This window comes from Crocodylus porosus, unplaced genomic scaffold (genome assembly GCF_001723895.1).
Source record: "Crocodylus porosus isolate Cpor-Errol unplaced genomic scaffold, CroPor_comp1, whole genome shotgun sequence".
Lineage (NCBI taxonomy): Eukaryota > Metazoa > Chordata > Crocodylia > Crocodylidae > Crocodylus > Crocodylus porosus.
Window position 1 is genome coordinate 114830742 of NW_017728931.1, and position 27918 is coordinate 114858659.

Sequence of the window (27918 nt, forward strand, 5' to 3'; positions counted from 1 at the left end):
GCCAAATAAGTAACATAGAGTAAGACCTTCTGGAAGCATACACAGCCCAGCAAGCAGTCTGGGAAATGCCTCAGGAACTTCCTGGCATGGTAGGACAACAAAAAGATTAGACCCCCACACCCTTCCAAGGACAGTAATAATTGTTACTTCCTTACTATAAATAGTTCTTTATATAAGTTCCTATAAATCAGGGGTGTCAATCTCATCTGCCATGGGTCTGGTCTATGGTCTGGATCAAACCCACGGAACCCAACCTGCATGCCTGATCCACAGCTTATGGATACAGACTAGTCAGGTCTGGACCCAACCCCAGCAAATGCCATAAAGTTGAGTCAAAGGGGTAGCACCAGGGGCCAAATAATGGACTGGCCAAATCCAGCCCATAGGCTGTGTGTTTTACACCCCTGCTACAAATAATAAAGTGCTATTTCCATATCACATGTTTCATTAAGATACTACAGATGGCATACAGAAGCTTGCTAATCCTCAGCTGGTTCTGCCAAAAAGCTGCTATCACACCAGGGTCTGTGACACAGCCAACACTATACCTGTGCCGTTTGCAGCCCCAGGGAGCATTCTTGGTAGCTGTGAATTACAATGTCTGCTTCCTCTCGTCCACGCTGCTTCTATTCCAATGAAAAAAAAATCAGCTTCCCACCTTAAAATGTGTGTTCCGGTTTTGGAGGACTGATTTTTCGGGGGGAAAGGTGTGTGTGATATGCAAGTAAACAGGTATGCTCTAAATATTCTATCTTCAGCTTTGGTGTTTATAGCCATCAGATACTTGAAGACAGTTACTGTTTGTCACCTCATAAATTACTGAAACTCTCTTTGCCCTATCCCCTAATTATCTTCAACACAAAGATATTTCCTAAGCTTTATTATTTTCTAAACTGAGCTAAAGTATCCATTTGCCAAAATGGCCCATTAGTTTCTACACATATTCAAAAAAATCAACTGAGGATTCAGGCTACTCATCCTGAGAAAATAAAAAGCTGTAATGTTCAAACAGTATCTAATAGCAACCCCATGAAACTCTAAAGGTAGATCAAGTTGGTTGCTCTAAATCACAAGTCCCTTTGGTCGGTTTCTTTATGCAGAGTTCTCACATCTGTGTTTAGTTAAATCCATCATAAATAATTCTTTTTTGACCTTTGTGCTTACAGTTCAAACACCTGCAAATATATCTTTACTCCATCCCCTGAGAAAGGGCTCCTCTAAGGTTGCTATACATCTGGTTTTTGCACTGTTTCTTCTTCTTTTTTAATAGCTGTTTCCGTCATGTCAGCATTTACTCCTGGTGTGAATCTACAATCGAAAGCATTTCATCTCCATGTTTCACATATATAAACTGACATTGCTGTGGATGCTACCACTGTTTACCACACTGTCTACTTTGCAATTTTCACTTTCTGCACCAGATGTTAGGCAGGAATCACATTCCAGTCTCTAACTCATACTTTACTGCCATATCAAAACAGAGAAATGTTATAATCTTTACCTGACTGTGTGAAACTAGGTTTTTACAAGATTTCATCATCTGGAAAAAGCTGTTTAGGTTCTTAGTGCTAAAATGCAACTAAAACTCCATATATTTTGGGGGTAGAAAACAAATTGTAGTAAAATCTGGTTTTCATGCAGTTCTGTCACAGGGTCATGCAGGTGCCCTGTTCCTATGAAGGAATGAGGGTAGCTGAAACTCCTGAAGACAGCACAGGTGTTAGTTGCCAGGGGAACTAGGCTGGTCACGTGAACAGAAAGGGGCCGGGCCTGGCCTTTATAAACAGCCCAGGCCGGAGCCTAGTTAGCAGGTCTCTTCTGGCAGCCTGAGGTATGGGAGCTCTGCAGCAGAGCAGAGCAGAGCAGAGCAGAGCAGATTGTTGCAGCCTGACCACCCAAGCAGCTACAGCATGGTAAGGGTGGAAAGAACCCTGACGGGGAGGTCGTTGCAAGAGAGCCAAGTGAGCTTAAATCCCATGTTATAGCCAGCAGGCTTGTTGTTGTGTTGCAGCCATTTGGCTTATGGTTCTGTTTCATTACTGATATACCGGAGGACCAGGTGAGGTTATAAGGGGACGGAGGAGGCCTCATTTAGGAGTGCCCCAGTAGAGTGGGGGTGCTCCCAGTGCCGGAGTGTGGTACTACATTGCAGGGTGTACTACCCCAGCCCTGGGGAGGGGCACAGTGCCGGTGAGGGCACCGTAGTTGGGGTGCAAGAGGGCCTCCCAGCCCTGAGAAGGGCAAAGAGGATTTTGGGGCCAGGCACGGCTGAGGCCACCTGAGCCCCACTGGCAAGGAGCACCAGTGAGAAGCCTGCAGGGGCTCGTGTTAGGCTCCAAGGGGAGAGCCACACGAAGAGAAGCCCAAGATGGGTGCTAGTAGAGAGACGAGCCCGAAGAGGGCGAGTCCGTGATTACAGAGAGCCCAGAGAGGGCAGAGAGAAGCCCCAGGAGCAGGCGTGTACTTGAGGGAAGCCCCACGAGAGGGCGTGTACAGAGAGAAACCCCGGTGAGGGCAAGTATTGAGCGAAGCCCCAGGAGGGGGCGTATAGTATTGATAGAAACCCCAGGAGGGGTGCGGACTGAGAAGGATCCCAGAGAGACTCCCCAGTGGTGGGGACCCCGAAGGGTCAAAGGGGCCAGGTAAGGCTCAGGCTGCCTAAGCCCAATTGGGAAGAGTCTCAGAGGGGCTCCACAGTGGTGGGGACCCCGAAGGGTCAAAGGGGCCAGGTATCAGTAAGCCCAAGAGGGCTAACGAATAGAGGGGTGCCGGTTGTGTGACAAGCTCAGGAGTGCTAGAGCAGGGGCGCCGGTTGCATGCCAAGCCCAGGGGCACCTGAGAAGGGGCATCCGTTGTGTGACAGGCTCAAGGGCACCAGAGAAGGGGCGCCTGTTGCATGACCTGCCCAGGGGCGCCAGGTAGGGTGCAGAAAGGAATTGGACCAGATAACGTCCGGAAGAGCTGCGAGGCTTGGGGCATGCTAAAGGGGAGGTAGGAGGCATGCATAGCCCATAAGGCTGGGGTGCACCAAGTCATCCCATACGGAACTGGGGATAGTATCAGCATAACACCGTGTACAAGGGGATCAAAGGCAGCCTCCCATAGAAACTTATACATACCAACAAGACGTGGCAGGCGAGAAAAGAGGGTGCTGGATCACCTACTTGACACGGTAGGGGGCGCTAGAGGGATCACGGCCGCTCCTAGGCCCCACTCCGTGACAACTTCTAAATGAATTCTGACTTACAAGGTGGAAACTGTCATAAAGGGCCAGAATTAGATATTTGTGTATAGTAACAGGGAACTGATGAGTCATCCTTACACATTCACTTCAGCTATCAAGGATATCTGACAATTCAGATGATAGTGGCTGGGGGCAACTGCAGGGGGAAAAAGTGCTTTACATATTTTAGTGGATCAAAAATAAAAGTACATAGACAAAGGTGAAAATTGTTGTCAAGAAGCCCCCACAGTTGTGAGTTTTGAGGATTTATTATTAATATTATTACTGTATTATTATTAGTTTAGCTAGGCACATGACTGAGAAAAGAGTTTTCATTATGGAATGATGACCCTTGACTAGTTTTTATTTCCATCCATAGAGTGGCAAAGACAGGTTTTAATGGTCAACAAATTGAGTTTTAATATTATTTGTATGTATAGCTAAAGACAGCTAATACTCTACTCTGGGAGAGGCGTGTGAGTATACATGCATGCACATGTGTTTGTGCATGTGCATGGGTGTGATAAATTTTAGAATAATTAAAACTTGTTTTAATTATAAATAATTATAAATGATTAAAATACTAGTAGTTCTTGGGTACATTTATCACAACAGAGCAAAATAGACAACAAAGAATGTATGTACCAGTTTAAACAATGTATATAGGCAATGGCCAAAAGATTATTTGAAAGACACCCCTCTTCCAATAACACACATCATCCCCTTTGCATAGGCACTCAGCACAAAATGTGCCCAGTTCTAGCAGGGCTTAAAAGCTTCATGATGAACTAGGAAATTAGGAAATGATGAATTCGGAAATTAAAATGGCATGATCTATGTCTGCTCACACCCATGCAGATACACCATTTCATACTTATTTCTTATTACCCCACAGAGCACTTAACTCAGTCTTGATAAAATTAATTTAAAAAGTTAAATCAGATCCTTCAAAACACTGTGCCACTTCAATTCTTACACATTTCCCTACATTCTAGGAGATGCTGAGACTTCTCTGAATCAAGCTCTGTTTCACTGAACTACATCTTTAAAAAAAATTTAGAAATATTGATCAAACTGATGACCCAAGGCTGTGTAACTGAAATCATGAACCTGATCATGTTTCTATTCAGGTACTAAGAAAAAGTCTCATACTATCCAAGTACAATTATCTGCCCAAGCAGGATAAATCCTCAATAGTTGCAGGGTGCCAAACTGCATTAGCATCCAAATTGCAGACCTGTTATTAGAATCTACTTTTTAAGTATGATGTGTGCCTGGTCTGAGTCTTGACCGAGTTCTGGGAGGAGTCTATCTAGCTAGAGTGAAATCCATCTCTATTCATATTTTAATATAAAGGAAGAGAGAAAAGTTGTTATTCACCTTCAACCTAGGGACCATGCAGAATGTTAGACTAGGATTTTTTTTTTTCCAGATCGTCATTACAAGCATCATTTTCTCCAGTTTAATTATTTTCAGATTCCCTCATCTATACCCTTGCCAGTGTCCCCACGAGAATAAAAAGCTAGCAGTTTTACAAGCTCCCACCTATTTAACTCCCTAACTAGCCACCAGAATAGGCAGTTGTTCTTCTATCACTGCAATATAATTAGTTCCACTTTTCAAGGGGCAACTAGTTCCTGATCTGCTCCTAAACTTAGTTTTCCTGCATGACCACACAGAGCACATTCACTGTTCCAGCAAATTAGCACCTGTCTGCACAGTTTTATACAATTTCCTATAAATGTCAAATCCATCCAATCTTGCCTTTCTGTTTTGCTTGCATCAGATTTCCATATCTTAAGTGTAGCAAAACTTACTACATGTGCAGTATTTACCATGACAGGAAACATCATGCCATAAATAAAATGGCACTGCCACCACTGTGTTCTGCTTCAAAACAGAGACAGTTCCTATACTCCATTTCTAGCAATTGTAATACTTGTATTTTTGTGAGACTGGGATGCATTGAGTGAAACACCTCAGGTATTCAACTTAATTCTGTTTCATGTGGGTGAATTAGGATTCAATTATTAATCAATTTTGACCTCCACACCTCCCAACAGGCTCTCAAACCTAATGAGGAGAGGAAAGCAGGAAATTATTGATTGAAGCTAATGTAGCTTTCTCTCAGATCCTGAATTCTGGGTTAAATAAAATCAATTGACGCCTACATGAAAGACATGTTAAGTATCATGTATGAACATTACATCAAGATGGAGTAGAGAACACTAAAATGAATACTTGAAGAAGAAAATACTGTGTTAATTAGGAAAATGATGTCTATTCCTAAGATGTGTCACAGCTCTATAAAATGGTAAGAAAAACTAATATGAAGGCTTATTTTTCTAAAGAAGCTGATTTAAAAAAAAAAAAGATGTAATTCCTGAAGGTTATCAATAGGTGAACATATTAATACTTTATTAATATTGTGTAGAAAAAGACAAGTTTTCAAGACTGGACTCATATTTTAGCACTTCAGTGAAAGGTATTTCATATGGTAAAGAATAATAACAGAATGCAAGTGGAATTTTGCCTTTTAATTACTGACCTGACCTTGCAGTAATACTTCTTGTAAAGTACAATCCTGTACATACATAACTAGTAGGCTGCATTTCTGCCTCTCCTGTAACTTCCAATATTTAAATCGTTCCTGTTTGGACTATTCATGGGTTAGTTACACTGATGACAATTACAGATTGCTTTATCTTATGAAAGTGACATTATGACCGGCTTCTGCAAATTGTGATTTAAAAAAAAGAGCATCTATTGTTTATCACTGATTAGAAAATGGAAAAGAGCATAAATGTGTAAATATTGTATCATACAACCACTTCTCTTGCATTTATGGGAATAAAACTGTACCTCAACCAGATATTTCTACAGTTGGGTAGCTGTCAGGTCCAACAGGTAAGTAATCTGTATAAGGATCAGGCTTGAGAACAGAGGGAACCCTGACACCATTTTTTCAAGCTACACTAGAAAACTACTACCATTAAGTGAATGACTGGAAGACAGTAAATCCGAGTTCCTCATGCAAGCTGAATATCTCCAACCCCCCCAACCTTTCCCCTTCACATTCTACAGAGACTAAATCCTGAACTGAGCTTCCAGCTTTCTGGTGTTTGAACCCACCTGCCTCATTTCTTATGAAGGACACTAGTTAATATATCACTGGAAATCAGAACTGATTTTGGTAATCAACTCTCAGGACATTCTCTAAAAGCAATCTCAACAAGTGCAATTTCAGACAATGCTTGTCAAGTTTAAGAGCCCTAAAATTACCCACTCCTATTTTCCATAATATTTGACACTCAGAATTCAGCCCTTCAGAAAATTTATAGTATAACTGGATATGCTCAAGAATGATCCTCAGTGTGAAATAGTAAGCAAACTGTAGGCGGATACCATGGCATCTATTGCCGAGACCTTACATTGTTAACTTTATTAAAGAATTCAACAAGGGCTCTCTCTTATCAGATGTTTCCATAGTCTTACATTGTGCCTTATTAACTACTGCTTGGTCATGGTGACCTTCAGTGCCTTATACTAATTATTAAAGATCTGAAGTCTTATTCTGTTCCCTTTACTTCGCAAACTGTCCCATTAAAACCATAATATTCAAAGAACAAAGCCAGAGTAATCAAACTGTTGATGTAATGAACTTATCAAAAATGCTTCTGAAAAGATTGTTATTTTTAATTTCTGATGTAGGAAGCAGAAAATCTAGTAGATGAATTACCAGTAAGCTTTTGAGATCAGTAATAAAGTTCAAAGCCTTTCACCAGTAAGTGTGGCAAAAACACACCGTATGACTAATAAAGGGCTTTCTTATGAAGGAGGCATCTTGGATGGAAAGAATGCTACAGTATAGCCTCATAAATCCAGATATCAAAAATCCAGAATTATTGAAAATCTGGCACTTTTTAAAACTTCACTCCATCAGAGAATAGCAGCGGCTGGTCCCAGAGCAGCAGAAGGTAGAAACTTGCATGCAGTGGCTGCCGCCACTATCCACCACCCTGCACCGCCACTCCATGTGTAGCCACTGCTCCAGGACCAGCCACCACTACCCAACCCCTTCCCCTGCCGCTCCAGTTTAAAAAATCCAGAATTTTCACATTTCTGGAAGGTGCTCAGTCCTGAGCATGCTGGATTCATGAGGTTATACTATATTTAATACAACGAATGGGGAGAAGTTTCTAGAGGATTAAAAAGATATTTATAACTATTGACCTTTTCCCTCCATGTAGGATATAAAGGAATTCCTACAATGCTTCCAGTTATCGCATTCCTAAAACATCTTATATGTTTTCAAAGGGTTTTTTTGTTTGTTTGTTTGTTTTTTGTTGTTTTTTTTACCACCTTCAATCCTGAATCCAAGCAAATGTGGACTTCAACTATCCCAAACCACATTCTGTAAACCAAGGCTTCCAAAGGGTGGCCTGCAAGGTGGTTAACATGCAACCCATCTGTCCCTGAAGTCACACATCTCCACTGCTGTGCAGTAGAGGGCAGAGAGGTGAGATATCATGGAGGGGGGCTGGGGAACAGGGGCAAACAGCTTGCTGTAAGCAAAAGGAATATGTCTTAAGAGTGCTGCAGGTATTGCCGTTAGGTAAGAGAATAAAGTCTAAACTTTATATTTTTACGAGTAATTAAAGTGCTAAAGTTAACAGATCCCATTAAGACTATGCAGGGAAAAAATGAACTGCAAGAAGTAACATACAGACAGTTTGTAGCTTTTGTTTTTAGCTAACAACATGACCACTTAATTTCAAAAGTAAAGGATTACAGAATGCATATGCTTTCTTTGGCTGTACAAAAATGGTCTAACCTCTTACAATAGTCTACTCGTTTCTTCTGTTTTGTTTTTGGAAGGGGAAAAAAAGGAATCATACTACCCTGTCCCTAGCAACCACAGATAAAGTGGAAGCACTTTTCTTTTGATGCACAAAATTAGACCCTACCACTTTAAAAGCTGAGCCAATTTAACATTGACCATCCTTAACTGCTTCACCAACATTTTTCAGTGATGGCTTGATAATACAAAACCCACACTTGCCCTCACAAAGCCTACCTTGTATCTTCAAAATGAGTAACTGAATGTACGTTGACTTGTCCAATTTGCTAACAAACTGGCCCACACAATTTGCAATACTGAATAAGGTTGTCCACTAAAAAAACATCCCTTAAGCATTCAAAGCAACCACTGGGAGCAAGAGAATTTTAGAGACTGTCTCAGAAATTATAAGATGGACAGATCTGCTTTACAGAGTAGTAACAATAGTGCAAGCAAAATATAAAAATAGAATATATGCAATGTCCTATATTTAGCTTTGTGGGTAGGCACTGAAATCCACTTTGAGATGTCTTCTTTGATAGGCAGTGCATGAGAACAAATTCTGATGCAGTGGTAGGGAATTCTCAGCAATAGTTTTATTTGAGGACCCAAACTATTATGTAAGTCATTTTTCAAAGGCAATACATGAATTTATTACACCTCCATATTGAAGAATCTTTGTTTTGTTGTTGTTAAGAGTCTGGATCAAAACCCAACATTTTATGTCAACTATTTTTAGCAGGAATCTTATTTCATTTTTCCTAACTGTAATATGAAACCTTACCAATAAGTTTACATCAGCAGACTTACAAGGAAGACTGAACCATTGCTAATGTATTTATTAGTTGTAACACAGCAGTTTGCTTGATTCACAAAATGATTTCAAAATGAAATATTTTCATGCATCCTCTACATCAGCATTTTTGCAGGCTGTACACTGCCACTGCATCTGCAGTGAATCATAGAGAATGATAATTTTAAAGAAAGGAATACTATGTATGTATACTGTATATAGACACTAGATTCCAATTATATTATTGGCTATTTTTCCCCCAAAACACACGGACTTTCATGCAGATGCAGTCACATTTGCCTTATGGGGGCATTAAACCTTTGGGGCTGTTTTTCAGCAAGCATATATATGATTTTATAAAGAATTAGAAAGGAATAAGAAACCCTAGCTAGTTCATGGGCTATACTGTCATTCATAGTATACTAATATAATACCATTAGCATCTCAATTGCATCCCCAGCCTAACATGGTCACTAGAAAGTGCCAACTGATTGACTGTCCTCTAAAAAGATTTATGCTATTAATGAGTAATGCTCTGTTTAGGGATTTCAATTCCTGGAAAAAACTAATCTTGCTGATACATGTAAAGGTGTCTGAATTGTAAGCTTTGGCATCGGAATAAACACAGAAACTTGATACCCAATCTTGTGTTGCCCAAAACTGATTGAATGGATCTTTGCTTCTTACCATCCACGCAGGCTGGCCTTGCTCTTGTTGTACCGGCAATCTGTCCTTTTTTACATGCACAGCGAGCTGTTTGTCGGGCTATAGTCCTTCGGGGCTGACTGCTATCTCTGTCCAAAGTAACAATCTCACATGTACCTGCAGCCAGTTGACCTGGAAAAAGAACCAGCAACAGGTACCAGAATCACTGAATGCTCTACAGGCAATCTATTACAGCTGAATAGAGTCATGGCCCAATGTCAGAGCAGACACTTCACAACAAATGAGAAGCCAGCTGATGGATATAATAAAGCTGAGATGACATACAATTTTTCTTTGTGGTGGACATATGAAAACCTTGCAAACTGTCAGAAAATGGTTATTGTTCTATAAAAGCAGGAGAGCTAGGGTCAAATGGGTTACTTTTACTTTTATGTGGGCTGGTGTAAAGGAACAACCCATTTTTTGCAGCAAAGAAATTAAACGTGGCACTGTCTGTACACTTGTAGAGAAGAAATGTGCCAAAATACAAAAGACGAAGAAAAATTTGAAATATCTGACAATAACTTCTTTCTTAAAGGAGCCACACTTGTAAATTTAAGTTGTCATTTTTTAAGATGTAGTTTTATAACAAAACATTGGAATGTTCGAACAGATTTTTCATTCAGTCGTTAATTTTTGCACCTCTTCATCTAAATACAATACGCTTATGTACATATGTCTCATTACAAATTAGCTAAGGACCCTTTAAACGTTAACCATGCCAGCAGCTTGCAAACCATAGCTGGGAAACCTTATTTAATAGCCAAGTATTATTGCTGCTTTTGACCTATGTTGCTTTCCTAAACATTTCGGATTTGATTGATGCTCTAGACCAGAAAGATACAGAAAATCTTTTTGGTGAATATTGTGCCAAAAGTGAAACTTGTACTCTTAAAATAAGGCATTTCTTTTGAAAATGTGAATTGTCCAGCCAATAAAAAAAAGTAAGTGTCAGTTTGCCTGAGCAAGAAATATGTTGTATGGATATTACATTGGTTAATAAAATTAAAAAATAGGCCATCACTCTTAACTGAGCTGGTAATATTATTTATCTCATCTAGAATTTATACGGCACAAGATATCACTTTTATTGAGGCCTGTACTTGTTTGCAATCAATTACAACCATTAGGTGAATGTGTGAAAAAATATGCTTAAAAATCACAAGCTAACTACATCTAGTTCTCATAAAATGTCAAGCATGGAATAAATGTTGATGTGGTGATTATAAAGATGGACTGCAGTTTAAACAGTATTTGTGGCGAACTGGTTTTAAGACTACTGAAAACTTAAAATCTTTCTTGTCTAGCTTACACCATAAAACCCTCCAAACATCTGAGCAAGCAGTTAAAATACAGCAAAATCTAATCTTTAAACTACTAAGTATTCCCCAAATCAAATCCTTTATTTCATAGAAAAGATAGCAGAAAGCAATTAGATATACATTCCAAGGAAGTAAAGTCAGAACATGATTGAAATAATATTACCATAAACTGTATTTTTTTTTATTCTGCACATAATACAATTTTTACCCAGCAGATTCTTGCCTTTAGTGCTTTTAGGCTTATGATAGTTCCTATTCCCTCAGGAAATGTGAGTATATTTTTAAAATAGAGGAGCAAAATATTGATGGCTGCCATCCAGCTATAGGGACCGATTCATCAGAGTCACTTATGCTACATGTTTCTATAACTTCACAATTTCAATAGTTTATACCTGTGTAAAACTGAAATAACACTGTGACAAAGTCAGGATTATAAATTCTAAAGATTTCTACATATTAATATACATTTTTTTTAGAGGTTTTAAAAAGCAACTATCACCATGGTAATTAATGTCTATCAGGTGATTATACCAGCATAGAGAAGTCCTTAGCAGAAGTTCTGAATCTCCTGTTTCCCCACTTCCTGTTTTACAAGAGGTCATGCATAAGGCGCACATATTTGTTTTTAATTATTCCTTTTATTTTTGCTGCTTCTTTTCTTTCCCTCACTCATGACTCCAGTTAGTCATGGAAGTGTTATCGAAAGATATGGAACTGATTTTTCTCCACAGAAAACATTTAAACAGAGCAGGATTTCTTTCCATATCTCAGATGCCTCATCCTGGCCTCTATTATTTGCAATATCCCAGACGAACATAGCTGCCTTAATGTGTTATCTGTAGAGGTGCAATCATTGATGTATCTGGATTGTGACAGCCTGTGGTCTTTAAGCATCATGACTAAAACCTTGCAGTAGCAACTAAGATAGAACTGTAATCAGCAGAGAGGCTGAAGCAGAAAACAGGTATGTTCATAGTAGCCCATCCAACTGAGAAGGCAGCACAATGGATCTTGTTGAAATAATAGGAATTTAGGAATTTCAACATTAATTCTACCTTGAGCTCAAGATATAGCAGATTACTAGAACCAAGCAATGACTGCCAAAGCTGTCTGGGAAAAAAGTATAACGTTTCTTTGCAAACTGAAGATGAAAGGCGGCTACCTGGTGTTTTAAGCTAAGGTAAGTATCAAAAAGGAACATGAGGTTTTTTTGAACTAGGATAAAATCAAAGCAAACACCTTCCATGGGTTGTAGGCCATTGCTATGGTTTTAGGAATCATTCCTCCTTTAAAAAAAAACATCGTTGTTTTGGTCTTGCTCAGGTTCGGTTTGCACCAGCTATTTTTCTTTTATAAAGGTGATGTTCTCCTCTAGGCACTATGACATCTTTCTGTTATTACAGTCTATGGAAATACATGAGATGTATAATTGGTTGTCAAATAGTAGGTATACTGCTGTAAGCAGAGTTTGCGTTTCCACAGGGCTTCCTCAAGCAGAAGGGAAAAAAAGAAAGATTCTTCCATGGATGAGGGATTTTGGTGAAAGAGACACCTTTTTTTGTTTTTTGTTTTATTGGCATTATCTGCTCCTGCCAGAAAGGAAGCTAATCAGCAGCACATTTTGTTCAATTGTGTCAAAGGCTGCAAGGAGAAAAGCAAATAGACTGAACGCTGAGAATGGTCTCCATCCATTTGCATTTGCATGTTAGTGCCTTCTCTGATTGTGAAGTGTAAGGGATATTAGCAGAGATCACACAATATTCAAGCCAAACTGATAATTTTATCTAGGGATATAATGGTGAAAATGGTGCAGTAGGGAAGAGCTTCCTTATACATCAAGTATAAATATAAAGTATATTTAAGTGATACTGGAGAATATTGCATTTCTCAAGGATGTTAGCATTGGTATTATGCTGAAAGAAATTGATAGTCAGAAAGATACTGCATCGGTACAAAAGCTAGGTGTCCCAGGCAAATCTTGAGTACTTCTTCAGATAGCTACTCCCTACCACCTGGTCCCAAGAGAAAAGCATGGGTAAAATGCTAAAAGCATCTTCCTAGAATTTTATTTTTCTGCATGCTCTTCTGAAGATTTTCTTTTCCTAGAGGGAGAGGACTACCTGCATTATTTACTGTATGGATTGTAAAGGCTCTTACTAAGCCATAATTATCTGCTTTATATGTCTTTCTGCTTCAAGGTTGGTAGGGAGAAATGGGGAGAATGTTCTCTTTTGCTGCTCTGATTTTGTTTATTTTAAATAAAAGCAAAGATGGAAGTTATTTGATTTTTTTTTTCTGGTCTTGTGGTTACTAAACAATACAGACAGGTATAAATGAATATCTGCCTTTTGTGATTTTGTACTCTGTTCCTGTAAAACACTATACTTGTAGACACACTACATGCACACAGAAGGGAAAAATAAAAGAAATCAAAAGGGTTTTGAATTAAGATGACACTAAATAAATATATGACCTGTTTATATATGCGTGTATACATGTATGCATATATACATGTAGGCAGTGTATATGTATATAGGTGTGTTTGTGTGTGTTTATTTAGAATTACCATTAACATCAACCAATAGTTGAAAAAAGAGAAATTTTTATGTAATACTAGATATGTAAGACAAAGAGCTCTAACTTATACAGTGGGTGCATCTATATGTGCAATTAGTATGACACAAATTCCAGCACATATCGCACTAGAGTCAGCTGCTCCCAAGCACGGCATCTGTATGTGCATCCAGACCGCAGCAGTTTGAATCAGGATGGAGCAGCCCCAAGCTGGCAGGAGGTCTGGGGGATCAGCCTCAGGCTCTGGGTGGTAGCACTGAGTGGCAGAAGAGCTGACTGGGGCACGAGGGTACTACAGTGTAGGGCTAGGAGACAGGCAGTCACCACACTGTAGCACCCTTGTGCCCCAGCCCCAGATTACACCCTCATGCCCTCCTGCCACACCCTCATGCCCCAGCCCCAGGTCACTGTCTATACATGTGTTAGGTGCAGTTGTTTTTGCCACCGCAGGATAGCAGCATCCCTGACAACACTATCTTACAGCAGTGAAAAGTACTCTACTGCCATCTGATAGCATTGCACATGTAGACTGTGATGCTTTCACAGAGTGTAAGCCTACTGCTCAGGTAAGCACATGTGTAGATGCACCCAGTCGTAATGGACAGAACCAAGCTTTTGTAATGTGTTTGCTGTCCTTCATATCATATCTTCCAAAATGTATTTCTTAATTGCACATGTAGAGTTTCCAGGATGATCCATTTAATTTTAGATTTCTGTGGAGAAAAACATTTCTCTTCTCTACTACAAAATAAAACATTCTGGTTAAAGAAGGTCTGCTCCAATTACAACAAATGTAATATAGTTATTATGAGTTTCTACCATCTTATGCATGCTGAAAAGCTGAGGACTTCATTTATCCCTGTCTAAAAAGCAGGAATACAGGTGGAAAAAAAAAAATCACATGCAGAAAACACCAGGAGCTTCCAGTACAATATAAATAAAACCTACTCTAAAAGGATGGCTTTTTACCAGGGTGTTAGCTTCCATATTCATCCAGAAACTTTAGTCCTGAATTGTTCATGCAGGCTCATATTGTAGTCTCACTGAATAATTTTTTCATGCACCACCAATCTGATGCCTAGCAACACAAGCTCTTTTTAGTTCAAAATGCATAAAGGTAGCTGTTATTAAAAATCTTGGCTAGATCCAGCCACTGTTTTGTGATTGAACACAATAAGGAAGTTGTTTCAAAAATCGGATTTTAGGAATAAATTCTCCAGCTTTCTACTGAAATACTATTTTTCTATTGAAGTCTTCTTGACAATAACATCATGCCAAATCCTGAATACTGCTGAACACCCTCAACTCCCACTAAAGTAAGTGGGAGTTTAACAGCTTAATCTCTCTCAGATATTGCACCATAGACAGTAACCCACAAATGTCCACAGAATTTACACACTGCTTGATTAGAAGAAAAAAAATGACTGTTTCAGGCAGAATCTGAAAGGACTGAATCTACTTTTCTGTACTCAGATAAACTGCCCTAAAACAAAAATGTCTTTCCTTGCAATTACTTGAACATTTTAACAATGGCTGGTTTGGGGCACAACCTCAAACTAACTTTTCCTTTTACAAGTACTATTTAAAACAATAAAGCCAGGTTATTGGCAGAACTAATTTAACTAACTAAGCCGAATACTATTCTTAGTCATCACAAAGTAAATTCAGTGAAACAATAAATGTAGACACACATAACTCACTCCAGTCAGGCATAACCAACTAAAGCACTTAAGTCACTGAGGCAGTTAGTCAGGTTAGTCTGAAGTTGGAAGAAGGTAGGCCAGGGTAGTACCTTACAGACAACCCTCCCCACCCTTCTGTTCACTTAACCCACTGAAATAACTCTCTAAATATAATCTGGTATACACGGACAAGTAATGATCAACCTAAGCCTAGCAGTCCACTGGAGCAGTCTGGGTAAGAAACAGCAATTTTGGGGTGATGTAGATAGCATTATGTCTAGCAAACTCTGACTCTTCATTCTGAAGGACCTGGATCCATTTACAGTCCATTTGACTGGGGTGGTATAAAGCATGAACCTAGACCTCACATATCTGGAAACACAGTAAGCATCTTAATGGCCCTGCCACTGTTCCCTTCATAAAAAAAAACAAAAAAAAACCAAAACGAACAATTGGCCAAATTATGTGCATAAAAAAAAACAGGAAAACCACGTTCAATTGAACCAACATGATTCCAAAATACCCATCAACTAAAAATATTTTCTTGGGCTTCATTTGTGCTAGAAAGGCATTTTAGTTTCTCAGTAACATATGCATATTAAACCAAATCCCACTTCTGTCACTAAAGTCTCTGACACTGAAAGCATTTGTCTCAAAGGTGTTTAATCTGTCATTTAGGATCATCTGTAATCCAAATCTTTTATTGAAACAAAAATTCTATGGCTGTTTAGGCAAGAGAGTACACAGAGGGATTTTTCATACTTTGTGTACTGCACAGACTCTTTTTAAATGTCTGTAATTGCTTCCTACTGGGTATTACCACACTGATGATCAAAGAACCCGAGCAGAAATCTGCCACTGTTTCTGGAAGAAACAAGAACTAATTTGGATAACTTTTACATTACAGATTTAACTAACCAGTGCACTATTAGTTAAAAAGCATGAAATGCCCATTGGTCTTTCATGGAATTCTGTGCATTTTTGCAGGATTTCTTTTATAGAGTCTTTTTGAGCTACAAGTAGAGTACCAACATCTATTGCAAGTGTCATCAGTGTAAGTGGGGAGTACATCCATAAACTTTAAAGGATTTACTCTGGATTTTAGCAACACAAAAGAAAATAATTTGCCTAATTTACAGTGCCTATATTATGATGTTTTTCAGCTGATGGTGCCACAAACTTTATGAATAAGAAATGAAAGAAAACATGATGAATGCCTGCTCTTTCAAACAATCTGTTCAAAATATTTTCAGTAACACTGCAGTGAAACAGTACTTTATATTTTCTATAGTAACAGCTACTCTCGTTACCATTTTTAGAGTCCCATTTTCAGCCATCTTGAGTACAGAAACCAAACAGATTAAGTGGGTCAGACGTAGGCTCTTAACTTTTCCATTCTGAAATAAGCAGTCAGTTTTGATTAAGATATTATCCTTTTTCTTATGTATGGAGCAGAGGAAGTGGGAAAGATGTTGGATCATCAACATGCATTCAGGACACTGCATTTATCAAAGAGTATGTTACTATGTTGTACAATGTTGTTTTGTAGATTATGTGCTTAGTGCCATACTTTTGGGTCTTGATTATATTTACTTCTGCAGAATTATGCATCTAATTCTTTCAAAAACATAACTGAAAGATGAACAATTACAAACCTTAAATTTAAATTTAGTTAAGTGTGCGCGCGTGTGTGTTGTACATGCTTTTCTTTCTATTCAGGACATTATTTTCCAAAGTGATTCACAGTGACAGAATGAATACAAGACATACTATGTTACTCTTTAGATTACTGCATATGAAAGTAGCACATAAATTTAACAAATTTAGCAATACGTAGTATTCTTTGTGAAACCGAATTATAAACTATGATGCACTGTGTTAAGCAAAAAACTTGCACAGCTAGTGGAAAAAGATAGTAGTTTAATAACTGTTGATGAGATCAACATATATTCATGGCATTTTGCTGAAAAGGAGCCAAACAACAATCAAATTAACAGAGAAAAAAATCCCAAAACACTGAGTCAGATTCATCCAAAAGGCGTGTGTGTGTGTCTATGTTTCTACAAAGAAAGCAGCCAGGTTTTCCCTGGTGTGCAAACTAGGATAGGTCAAGTACTGACAACAGTAAAGCCACTAACCCTTAAATCCCCCATTGCCTGTGGGCAAATTACTGCTGCTTCCTTTGTTGGCCTACTCAAGAAACAAACAACTTGTTTCAGGAGAGCACCGATACAAAGTCAGCTAAATGCCGGCACATTAACCCTATGAACATTAAAGAGAGTTGAGGGATGAACTCAATCTGCAAATTAACCTACTGTTTCTTTAAATTTACTTTGATGGTCCTTCCTAGAATTACTGTTTTTTCTCAATTCTGATCGGATAATGAATTAAAAATTGTATTATAAATGTGAAAGTAACTAGTTCTGGTTGAAGTACGCACACTTTTTTTACTTTATACATGTATTTACATCTGCGCAACACATTATGGATTCCAAATCTCACCGGCAGAAAGTAGCTGTGAAAAAAGAATTTATGTGAGGAGAGGCACAATAATTGCTTGTTGATCCTGAGTGTTGGTTAATCTACTCTAAAGATGTCTGTCAGTTTCAAAAAGAAAATCACTGAAACAATGCGTGTTTTAATTGAGCCATGCCGATTCATGGGAGGTGATGTGAGTGACAGTTTGATACCCCTCTAAGGATACAAGAAAGAGCAGTAGCTATCTATTTCACCCATCTTTACCAGTTGGCACATATGAAACAAAGCCAGGTTTTTTTTGTTTGTTTTTTACATAAGAAATTGTGTGAGCGTGCCTCCCACGCCCCAGGAGAGTCCCAGATGGGGACCGGCAAGAAGAAAAGCACCAATCCCCGAGATGAAAGCAGCAGGCCTGGGAAGGGCTGTAGGAGCTGCTTACCAGCCAGCGAACATCTTGGCGGCATCAAGAGAGTGGCAGATGAGCTCCATGCAGCCTCAAGCGTGCTTTAAAAAAGTGTGTGCTGGCCCCATGTGGGGCGGGGGGGGACAGCAGTCAGCTGCTTCCAGTTCAGCTGGGGCAGGCAAGCCAGGGAAGACCAGCATGGGCAGTCATGCATGCATGCCGGGGAAGACCAGCATGAGCTCAAGAGCCAACAAGAGGGAAGCGGCTGGCCAAGACATCAAGGTTAGTTGGGCGCAGGCAGTCTACCCCAGAGAGGGGACAGATGCCGAGCAGTTTAAGTCCTGTCATTTGGAGAAGTGACTAACAAAAAGGACACTGGAGCGAGACCCAGACTGATGATTTCCTGGAAAAGGACCATGACAAAGAGTGGAAATCCAGTACTTGAAAGCATCTAATCGTGAGTCTATCAGCAATATGGTTTCTTTCCAAAATTACGATGAGTTAACTGAACGATTATAATGGTTGATATTGAACCTGTATAAAAGGACTTTGAGTTATTCTGCAGTAACAACGGGTAGTGAATGGGGTATAACAGGAGGTAGGAGCCCTGAGGAAACCGTCGATCTCGCCTGAAGATCTTAACCTAGGTGAAGCTTTCTGATCTCAATAAATTAAATCCAAGTCATGGTGGGTGACAATGGAGAGCTAGCATACAGGTGCAGCTATTAAGCATTGGCTGTTAAACGAGTCCCCAGAGGCAAGAACTACATTCTAGCACACGTGACTACATACTGCCAATTAATTACCTTGTACAGAAACAAAAAAAAAAGGACACAAAAAAAAACAAAAGGTGATTTTATGAAGATACTGACATTTCTTTAAAGAAAGGCTGGGAGCAAAAGGCCTAAAAAACTAGTAACACTTGTTGAAACTATCAGAAGTGTGTTTTGAAGGAATGCTTCTGCTGTCTTAGTGGCACATGTCATTGCAGGGAACATGACATTGGTTTGAGGAACATGCAGATAAAGTAAAAAATCCAAAACAGAAATTAAAAACCCCAAGTAGATATAATAAACCAGAATAATTAAAAAGTAGATGTTTGGCTTATTAAATGGCATATTTATTTTAAATCCGGGATGTTACATGCCATTCTATGATCACAAATACACTATATAGATAGTATAGTACAAAATAGATGCTAAGGACACATGCAGACATTCACAGCACTAGATCTATGATCAAATGGCTTACTTTAAGCTGCATGATCTTATATTGGGAGCAGCTTATGAATGCATTTGCTGGTACCAGGAGTTGTACTGGGATCCCAGTGTATGTAATTGGGGGAAGGCACAGGCAAAGGGGGAGTTGTCCATCCAGAGATGGGGGTGTCAAGGGGCTAAAAATAGCCCAGTCAGGGTCACATGGGAGGAAGAGCACAGCCCTTGGTCCTTCTGAGCCCTGGAGCAGTGCTCCAAACATGTGCAGATGTTCACCAAATTGAATTAAACCATTCCCAATCTAACTTGGTTCATCTCAGGTGAACTTATTTAGATCATGCCCACAATTTTTGCCTGATTCAGCCTCCCCAATCAACTGCTCAGATTGGCATTTTGACTTAACCAAAGTTAGGTTGATCTATCTAAATGTAATTACTGTGTGTACCCTAAAAGGTCATTCAGATGGCCTTGTCATTGAAAATGTATTGCAAGGTTCCTGGATCTCAATTGTGGGAAAGGATGATGTTATTGCAATATATGTTGTCAGTCTTTCTTAGTACTTAAAGAGCTGTGCAAAAATAATAAAGATTTTGGATGATCAGGCAGGGAGAAAATTATATCCTACCTCACAAGAGAAGCATAATCACTCAGTGTCTATGGCATCATTGTGAAAAATAGGGAAATCAGAAGGTCAAATGGTGTACCTGAAAACAATTGCTACTTAATAATATTTTGACTTGGTAAGTTGTCATGCTCTAACTCAGGGGTAGCCAAGCTGTGGAAAGGATGTCAGAAATGACAGAATCTGTGTGCAGGCTGGGGAGGAGGATTTGCAACACAGCAGTAGATAGAGTAGGGAGCAAGGCACCAAATCTGGCATAGAGCATAGGGCTGGGAACAGAAAGGAGAGCACCAGATCAGACAAAGGAATGGGTTCAAAGATGTACTTGGAGAGCCCATGAGGCTAATTTGTTGGCCCCCACTCATCTAGCTAATATTAAAATGAGCTTTTTTGTAGTTCTTGTAATAAAAAGAATATGATGACACTAAATAATCCACAATGTTCTGAGATTTAATATGTAATATCTTCAAGATAAGCATGTTATAAAGGGCAGCACAGATCACCCTTTCCTTTCTGTTATTTACTGTTTTAAACTTAGGGTAAAATCAGTTCAACACCAGGATCCTATTTAATTTGAGCTGCTAAAGTTAAAACCCCATGCTGCATTACCTTCACTGCTATTTTAACCACTTTAAGACCACCAGCCATGTTGGGGAACTGTGGTGAATGCATGAATCCTAAGTTCTGTCAAGGCTGTGACTAAGTATAGACAGGTAAAAAGTTCAAGACTGAATCGATTCAATCTTTGCAGGTTAGTCTAAGCTGCATAGATTGAATCAATAAGCAAGCGAACAAACATTCACTTTTGATTTCAGAAATACAGCCACATGCCTACAGTAGCCCAGGCACAAGCCAAGGTGTGATAGATGGTACCTCCCTGCTTGGGTGGAGCAGACAGCTTGGGCCAAGGCTAGCCTGTGCATCATGGTTTGTGGGGGAGATGCAAAACATCCTGGGATGTGGGGGGACTGTGCATTAACTTGAATCTAGAAGGGATCTGGGACAGAAGTTTTAATAAACTGATTTAAGCTAAATCAGTTTAGTCGGATACTACATTCATCCAGGTTTGTCTTAAACTACTTTCAAAATGCCTGAAATCAGTTTATGTGTACTGAACTTCTGCTGTGGTACAGATTTGACCGATCACTTAAACCGGTTTGTGTGTAACTTCAGTTCCTAGCCTGTGTGTTCTATATGGTACGACTCTCTTTGTGCCAAAATTTCTTGCCTCCTGTGTGTCACTGCATTGAGATAAACTAACCACATCCTGACTCAAGACTATGTGCTCAGACTCACTCTGAGCATACCACTTAAAGAGGTCTGTATGCCAATATGCTATTGAGGTCTTTATTTTTTACAACAAGAGCATATTGTTGGCTCATATCCAGCTTAGTGGACTAATTACAACAGCCAAGCCCTTTTCTGCAGTACTGTGGCCTGTACTTATACCTATGGTTTTTTCCACTCTATGTGCAAGATTTTGTACTTGTCCTTACTGAATTACATTTGATTAGTTTCAAACAATTTTTTCCACTTGATCAAGGTCTTTCTGAATTCCTTCTAAACCTTTTAAGTGCACGAATCTACTCAAAATTATAACAAGCAGCAAACAAAATAAAAGCTTTGCACAGTGGTAAGACAGAAGTATGATTTTAAAGTATCATTTTATATTAGTAAAGACAGTGTTAAAAACTTCAGAATCATAACCTTTCTTTAAAAACTTTAAATTATTCTATTTTTCATTTCTGTCTAAAATGAGAGCCATCTTTTTATGTACCATTTCCAAAATTTACTAGCTAACAGAAGTTAAACAATGCTATTAATTTATCTGCAAATGCCTAATAAATAATATTTCTTCACACCAAGCTGAGTAGTAATAAAGCAGCTAAATGAAAACTCTCATTTTTATGCTCAGGTGCTTGATAAAAAATATTTACTGATGCCATCTTTATAAACACAACCCTTGAACAGAGAAAGCTGTGGTAGACAAGGAAGAAGGGGAAGGGGAAGTAAGGAAAGAGGGCAGTGCTGAGAGTGGCAGAGGTGGTTGGAAAGAACAACGAAGCAATAAATCCTTGGTTGCAGACACACAACATTTACGTAGTTTTATATGCTATCTAAACTACAAGCGTCCAACATGCAAGACAATTTAGAACAGTCTAAACCTCTTGGAAGATTAAAAACAAAAACAAAAAAACTCCAACCCTGGATAATCAGGTACAACTTTGAAATGGTCCACCTTAAACCAGTTCAGTGTTAAGTGCAGCTCCAAAGTATTATGGCTGCATACACATGTAACTTCAAATAAAGTGACTTAACTAAGTCCACTTAATTAAGCTGACTTTAATTAGCCATGTTGAAGCATACACATGTACAGCTCCTTGACAGGATGGCAGATATCTTGCAAATTAAATTTGATCCTCATAGTCAATTTAATTAATGTACCTCAAGATAATACACCTCAGAGTTGTGTCATCTTGTGCCAACATTTAAGTTGAATCTGCTTCACATACATGTGTATTGTCTGACAGTGAAGCTAATTTTAAAAACTTAAGTTGACTTAATTGTCAGAATATTAGTACGTGTATGCACTATATGTGACTAGTGACTAGTCATTCCTTCAAGCCACCCACACTTCATTGCTTCATATCCATCCCCTCCTCACCAAACATACCAACTGGCTACTCCAGTATACACTCAACTCTAGTACCCTACCAATACTTACACTTGATGCAGTCCATGCTATTCCAGGTTGATTTGGGTTGCGGGGGTCCAGTGTATACCCCTGTTCCTGGGTTCCCAGAGTGCTGGGTACCCTGGAGGGCTGCCTAATGTCTCTGAAGCTTTTAAACTGTACTTTTCACCAAGCTGCCTGTAAATTTCATATAATGTGTAGCAACTAACCAGGCTTCAAGGCATCCCAGGTTGATTTGGGCCCAGAGGAGTGGGGATGGGTAGGTGAATAGAAGGGATACCCCTGCTTCTGCATTCCCTAGAGCTGCCCAAGGTCTCTGCAGCTTTTAAATAGCACTCTTCACAAGCCACTGGTCCATTTCATTCTACTCCTGTCAATTGATATGGACACCCTGCTCCCCCCCCCCGGAGCACCCAGCACTCTGGGAACCCAGAAACAGAGGCACCCACATTGCCTACCTACCCAACCTATTTCCTGACCCCCCAAGTCAGCCTGGTATACCTTAAAGCCTGGCCAATTACCACAAGGGAATGAAACTGGTAAGTGGCTTCGGACAAAACGCTCTTTAAAAGTGGTAGACTTTGCTCAGCCCCCAAGATATCCAGCTCCCCTAAAACTCAGGAGCAAGGGTCCAGCACCCTTCTAAATGGCCACCCCTAGCCTGAGCCAGAGTTCTTTGGCAACCCCCTGGAGTAACCAACCCCAGTGGAAAAGGAGAAGTAGAGATACAGGGATCTCCCCCAAACAAATGGCTACCCTTTCACTCCCAAATCAGCCTATAATGTACCAAATCCTTGGAACTGACTGCAAGGAATTTAAGTAAATCAATGAGTGGCTTAGAAGAAAGTACTCTTTAAAATCCATTAAATCTCTTGCAGGCCCAGCACCTAGCTCCCAGGAACCCAGGACCAAGGGTCTAGGTAGCACTACCCCAGCAATACACACATACTGAGGCACCCCCAGGTTAGGGTATCACTACATATATTTTGGAAAAGTGCAGAAATGGTCTTTATTGAATGCATTCTTAGCAATAAGTGGGATAAGAAAACTGACATCGTATGCCATTGACAATTTTCCTCTTTCTTGGCATCCTGCCAATTGGGAATAGTGGAGAAATTGGATACTTCCACTGGGAAACATACTGGGCTAGGGATTCATTAGTAGGGGTAGTTTGACAACACCGCAATGCCTCAAAGGAGACTGTTCTACTTAGCACCCTTGGCAGTGTATATGTGGACCTCTAAAATGAGAAAAATGAACTTGTTCCCAATCAATGAGTTTCTTAGAACAGTTCAAGTATTATGTCTGTCTGCACCCAGAGGGACTTAGGGGTCATAAAAGCTAATCCAGGTAATGGGATAAGAATTACAGTCTCTGTTTCAATGAGACTTAACACAATCCAGCCTGTGGATGATTGTATGTTCTATAATTTCATGTTCTAGTAGATTTCTAAAATTCTGTTTCTTAAAGAACAATGAAATGTCCCAGAGACCAGACCAAGTGTGGTAGACAGATTATTCAGTAAAATGCAGCCTCAGCTGTATTCTATGACCTCAAAGATGAAGCTATTTCAAAATTTCTGATATTGAATTATTTTATCCCATGAGTAAGAAAGAATGAATTACTTATCTTATTCTGTGTCATTTATTATGTGGATGCTGTCAATTAAGCATTTTAATAAAGATATTTTACTTAATTATAAGAAAACTGCCAAAATATAAAGTCTATACCCCTTTTTCCCCATAGTGAATCCCATTGGCTTCCAAAGAAAGATGATAATGCACAGTTGTGCTTTGAGTTGGCAACATTTTGTGATAAACATTCTTAAAGTGAGGGTTAATAATGGCTGTGATCAAGAACTGTTTCTGGTTCAAGGTACTTTGCTACCAAGCCTCTCCAAACTGTGAATCAGACTTATCACAAGGGTATATGCTTGTTTCTGTCTGGAGGCTCTGGTGGAGAAGTCACCAACACAGGAAGCATACAAAGACACTCTGGACAGATTGTCTGAGCTCAGAGGGAGTCAGTCCCAACAGACAATTGTCCGAGCTCAGAGGGAGTCAGTCCCAACATGTACCAAAGGGAGCAAGAGTGCTAAAAAGGCCCCTTGGTTCAGTAAAGGCATCCAGGAGGGCCTGAGGGCAAAAAGGGTGGCATACAATCATTGGAAGCAAGGGGCATCACCAAGGAGGATTACACATCTATTGCTTGTGATTGCAGGAAGGCAGGCCAAGGCAGAGACAGAATTAGGGCTGGTAACCAAAATTAAGGATAACAAAACGTCCTTTTTCAAATACATAAGGAGTAAAAAGGAGGCAATAGGTAACATGGGGCCCTATAGGACAGGTTTGGCAATCTGGTGATTGCAGCAAAGGAAAAAGCTGCAATCCCCACTAGGATTATTGACAGGTTCAGGGGAGACAATGCTATGCCTAGGGTCACAGATGATTTAATTAGGGAACTCTTGGAGGAGCTGGACATGTATAAAATTAGCAGGTCCGGATGCTCTTCATCTTAGGGTACTGAGGGAATTGACGGAGGTCAGAGCAGGACCCCTGGCCCAGCTGTATGAGCGCTCGTGGTGCTCTGGCTAGGTCCCAGTTGGAAAAGGGCCAATGTGGTCCCCATTTACAAGAAGGGGAGAAAGGCTGACCTGGGTAACTACAGGCCAGTTAGTCTCACCTTAGTCCTTGGGAAGACCTTTGAGAAAATTATCAAGGAACACATCTGCGGGGGCCCAGCATGAAAGCCAACCAACACGGGTTCGTTGTGGGCAGATCCTGCCTGACTAACCTTGTTTCCTTTTATGACCAGGTCACAACGTCCTTGGATGCAGGCATTGAGGTGGAAGCCATCTATTTGGACTTCAAGAAGGCCTTTGACACTGTTTCTCACCCCATTCTCATAAAAAAAAAACTAGACGACTGCGGCACTGATGCCTACACAGTCAGATGGGTGGCAAATTGGATCAATGGTCACACCCAGATAGTGGTGGTGGATGAGTCATTGTTGACCTGGAGGGATGTGGGCAGTGGAGTTTCCCAGGGCTCAGTCCTCAGGCCTGTGCTATTCAACATTTTTATCAGCAACTTGGAGGTAGGCATGGAAAGCATGCTGTCCAATTCCGCTGATGACACAAAGATGTGGGAAGAAGTGGACACACTGGAGGGAAGGGACAGAATCCAACTAGATCTAAACAGGTTACAGAGGTGGGCAAATGAGAATAGAATGGAATTCAACCCAGATAAACGCAAGGTGCTCATCTAGGGAGAAAGAACCTGAAACATACCTATAGGCTGGGGAACATCCTTCTCAACAACATGGTGGCTGAAAGGGATCTTGGAGTCATTGTTGACTCCAGGATGGACATGAGCTGCCAATGAGAGGAAGCAGTCAGTAAGGCTAACCACACCTTGTTATGCATCTACAGATGTATCACAAGCAGGCCCAGGGAGGTGATCCTTCCCCTTTATTTAGTGGTCAGGTCTTGGAGTACTGTGTGCAGCTATGGGCACCACACTTCAAGAATGATGTGGCTAACCTTGAGAGTGTTCAGAGGAGGGCCACTTGGCATGGTCAGGGAGCAACAGGCCATACCCTATGAAGATAAGCTAAAGGGCCTGAATCTATTCAGCCTCCACAAGAGAAAACTGAGAGGAGTTCTGGTGGCCATCTATAAACTCAGCATGAGGGGACCAACGGAAAATAGGTGAGGCCCTGGTCCCTGGGGCACCACCTGAGATAACAAGGAATAACGGCTACAAATTGAGTGAGAGCAGGTTTCGGCTAGATATTCACCAGGCATTATTTTAAGGTTAGGGCTGCCAAGCTCTGGAATGGGCTCCCAGGGGAGGTGATGCTCTCCCCTACCTTGAGGGTCTTCAAGAGGAGGTTGGATAGATACCTGGCTGGGGTATATGATCCCAGCACTCGTTTCTGCCCAGGGCAGGGGTTAGACTTGATGATCTGTTCAGGTGCCTTCTGACCCTAGAAACTATGAAGACCTGTGCGGGAAGATATTATTAAAAAAAAATGTTAAAAAAGACAAAATAAACCCACAATTATTGTCACCTGGCAGGCTTCATTACCTTTCTAAGGATGAGCTAGAAATGGCAAAATGGTTAAGTGTCATTACCTACCCACACTTACAAATTTTAATACTGTAATCTATTCCGTGTAAAAATGTTTCCATTTAAATTGCAACCATATATTAAAATCGCTGGTTACTGTTTAAGTCATATTTACACAGTGTTGGAAGCCATTGCTAAGCTGAAAAGATTCAGGCTACTCATGCAAGGGAAGGGAACAGAGTCCACACTATAATGAGAGTCTCCAGACTCCCAGGTTCACCCTTTAGCAAGTTGGTGCTGCATCTTCAATGACTGATTCTGAACAAGGATATATATGTCAAATAAAACCTAATCAAAAAGTCATAGCTTATTTCAAGAGCTGTACATTTATCTGACAGGGCTGAGAGAAATCATGCAGTGTTTGATAGTTCAGATACCTTTAGAATATTTAGAGTATAAGTTATTCAGGGCAGGAATGTAAAGAATTTTACAACACCCCAAACAACCCTAATAAAGGCCTCTGAGTGCTACCATGCTTTAAAATATCACTATTTGTTAACTATGAAAGGGGAAAAAAAGATAGCATTGATCTTGGAGGCCAGAGTTAGAAGTTAGTATATTCCTAGAAATGCAACATATTCCTGTGTGGCCTTTGACACGCTAATTCATTACTCTGTTTATCCATTTATCTGTGTTAAACACTTATTACTTATCATTCCCATAGGGATTCTGTAAATTTTAGCCCATTAAAAGCAAAAGAAATCCCCATATGGAATGTACTATAAAGCACTGAACAATAGTGTAAATCAAACTGCAGGACTTCACCCTGATCTTCATGAACCATAACCACTTTATGCTGTGCCAATAGAGCAAAATGGCCCTAAAAATACTTAAGTCACAACAGGTTCACCCCAGACTAAGAAGATTTTCTGTAGCAAACCCTCGTTCAATAAGTACATCGCTCTCAAATCCTTGCTACTTGTGTTTGGGATCAGGTTAGAAAAAGGAGAGGTGGTCAGGAACTACCTGGTTCCCATCAATCTTGCCCCTTAGGTGCTGTATCCATTTTAGGGACCATTGACATCTAACACAACAGAACAACCTGCTACAACAGACACAAAACTAGCCGCTCTAACATATGTAACAGAGCAAAGCGTCAAGGTTTGGGGACCATACAAGTAGCATTGAACTATCTTCAAGCAGATTCCTTCTGAATTGCATTTTGCTATGCACTCTGTGACTCGTGGCTTGGGGCTGTTGTTTTTCCCTATTCAAAAAGTCAAAGGGCTTTCCT

General features: G+C 40.0%; 1 protein-coding gene across 7 annotated transcripts in view; it reads right to left on the reverse strand.

Moving 5' to 3' along the window:
- The window catches only part of FAM19A5 (family with sequence similarity 19 member A5, C-C motif chemokine like), a 669022-nt gene that overhangs the window by 272688 nt on the left and 368416 nt on the right, over positions 1-27918 (reverse strand). For all 7 annotated transcript variants that reach the window (XM_019543498.1, XM_019543497.1, XM_019543495.1 and 4 more), the window contains exon 2: positions 9544-9693. In XM_019543498.1, coding sequence (XP_019399043.1) covers positions 9544-9693 — 150 coding nt within the window. The remainder of the gene's footprint in view (positions 1-9543; positions 9694-27918) is intronic.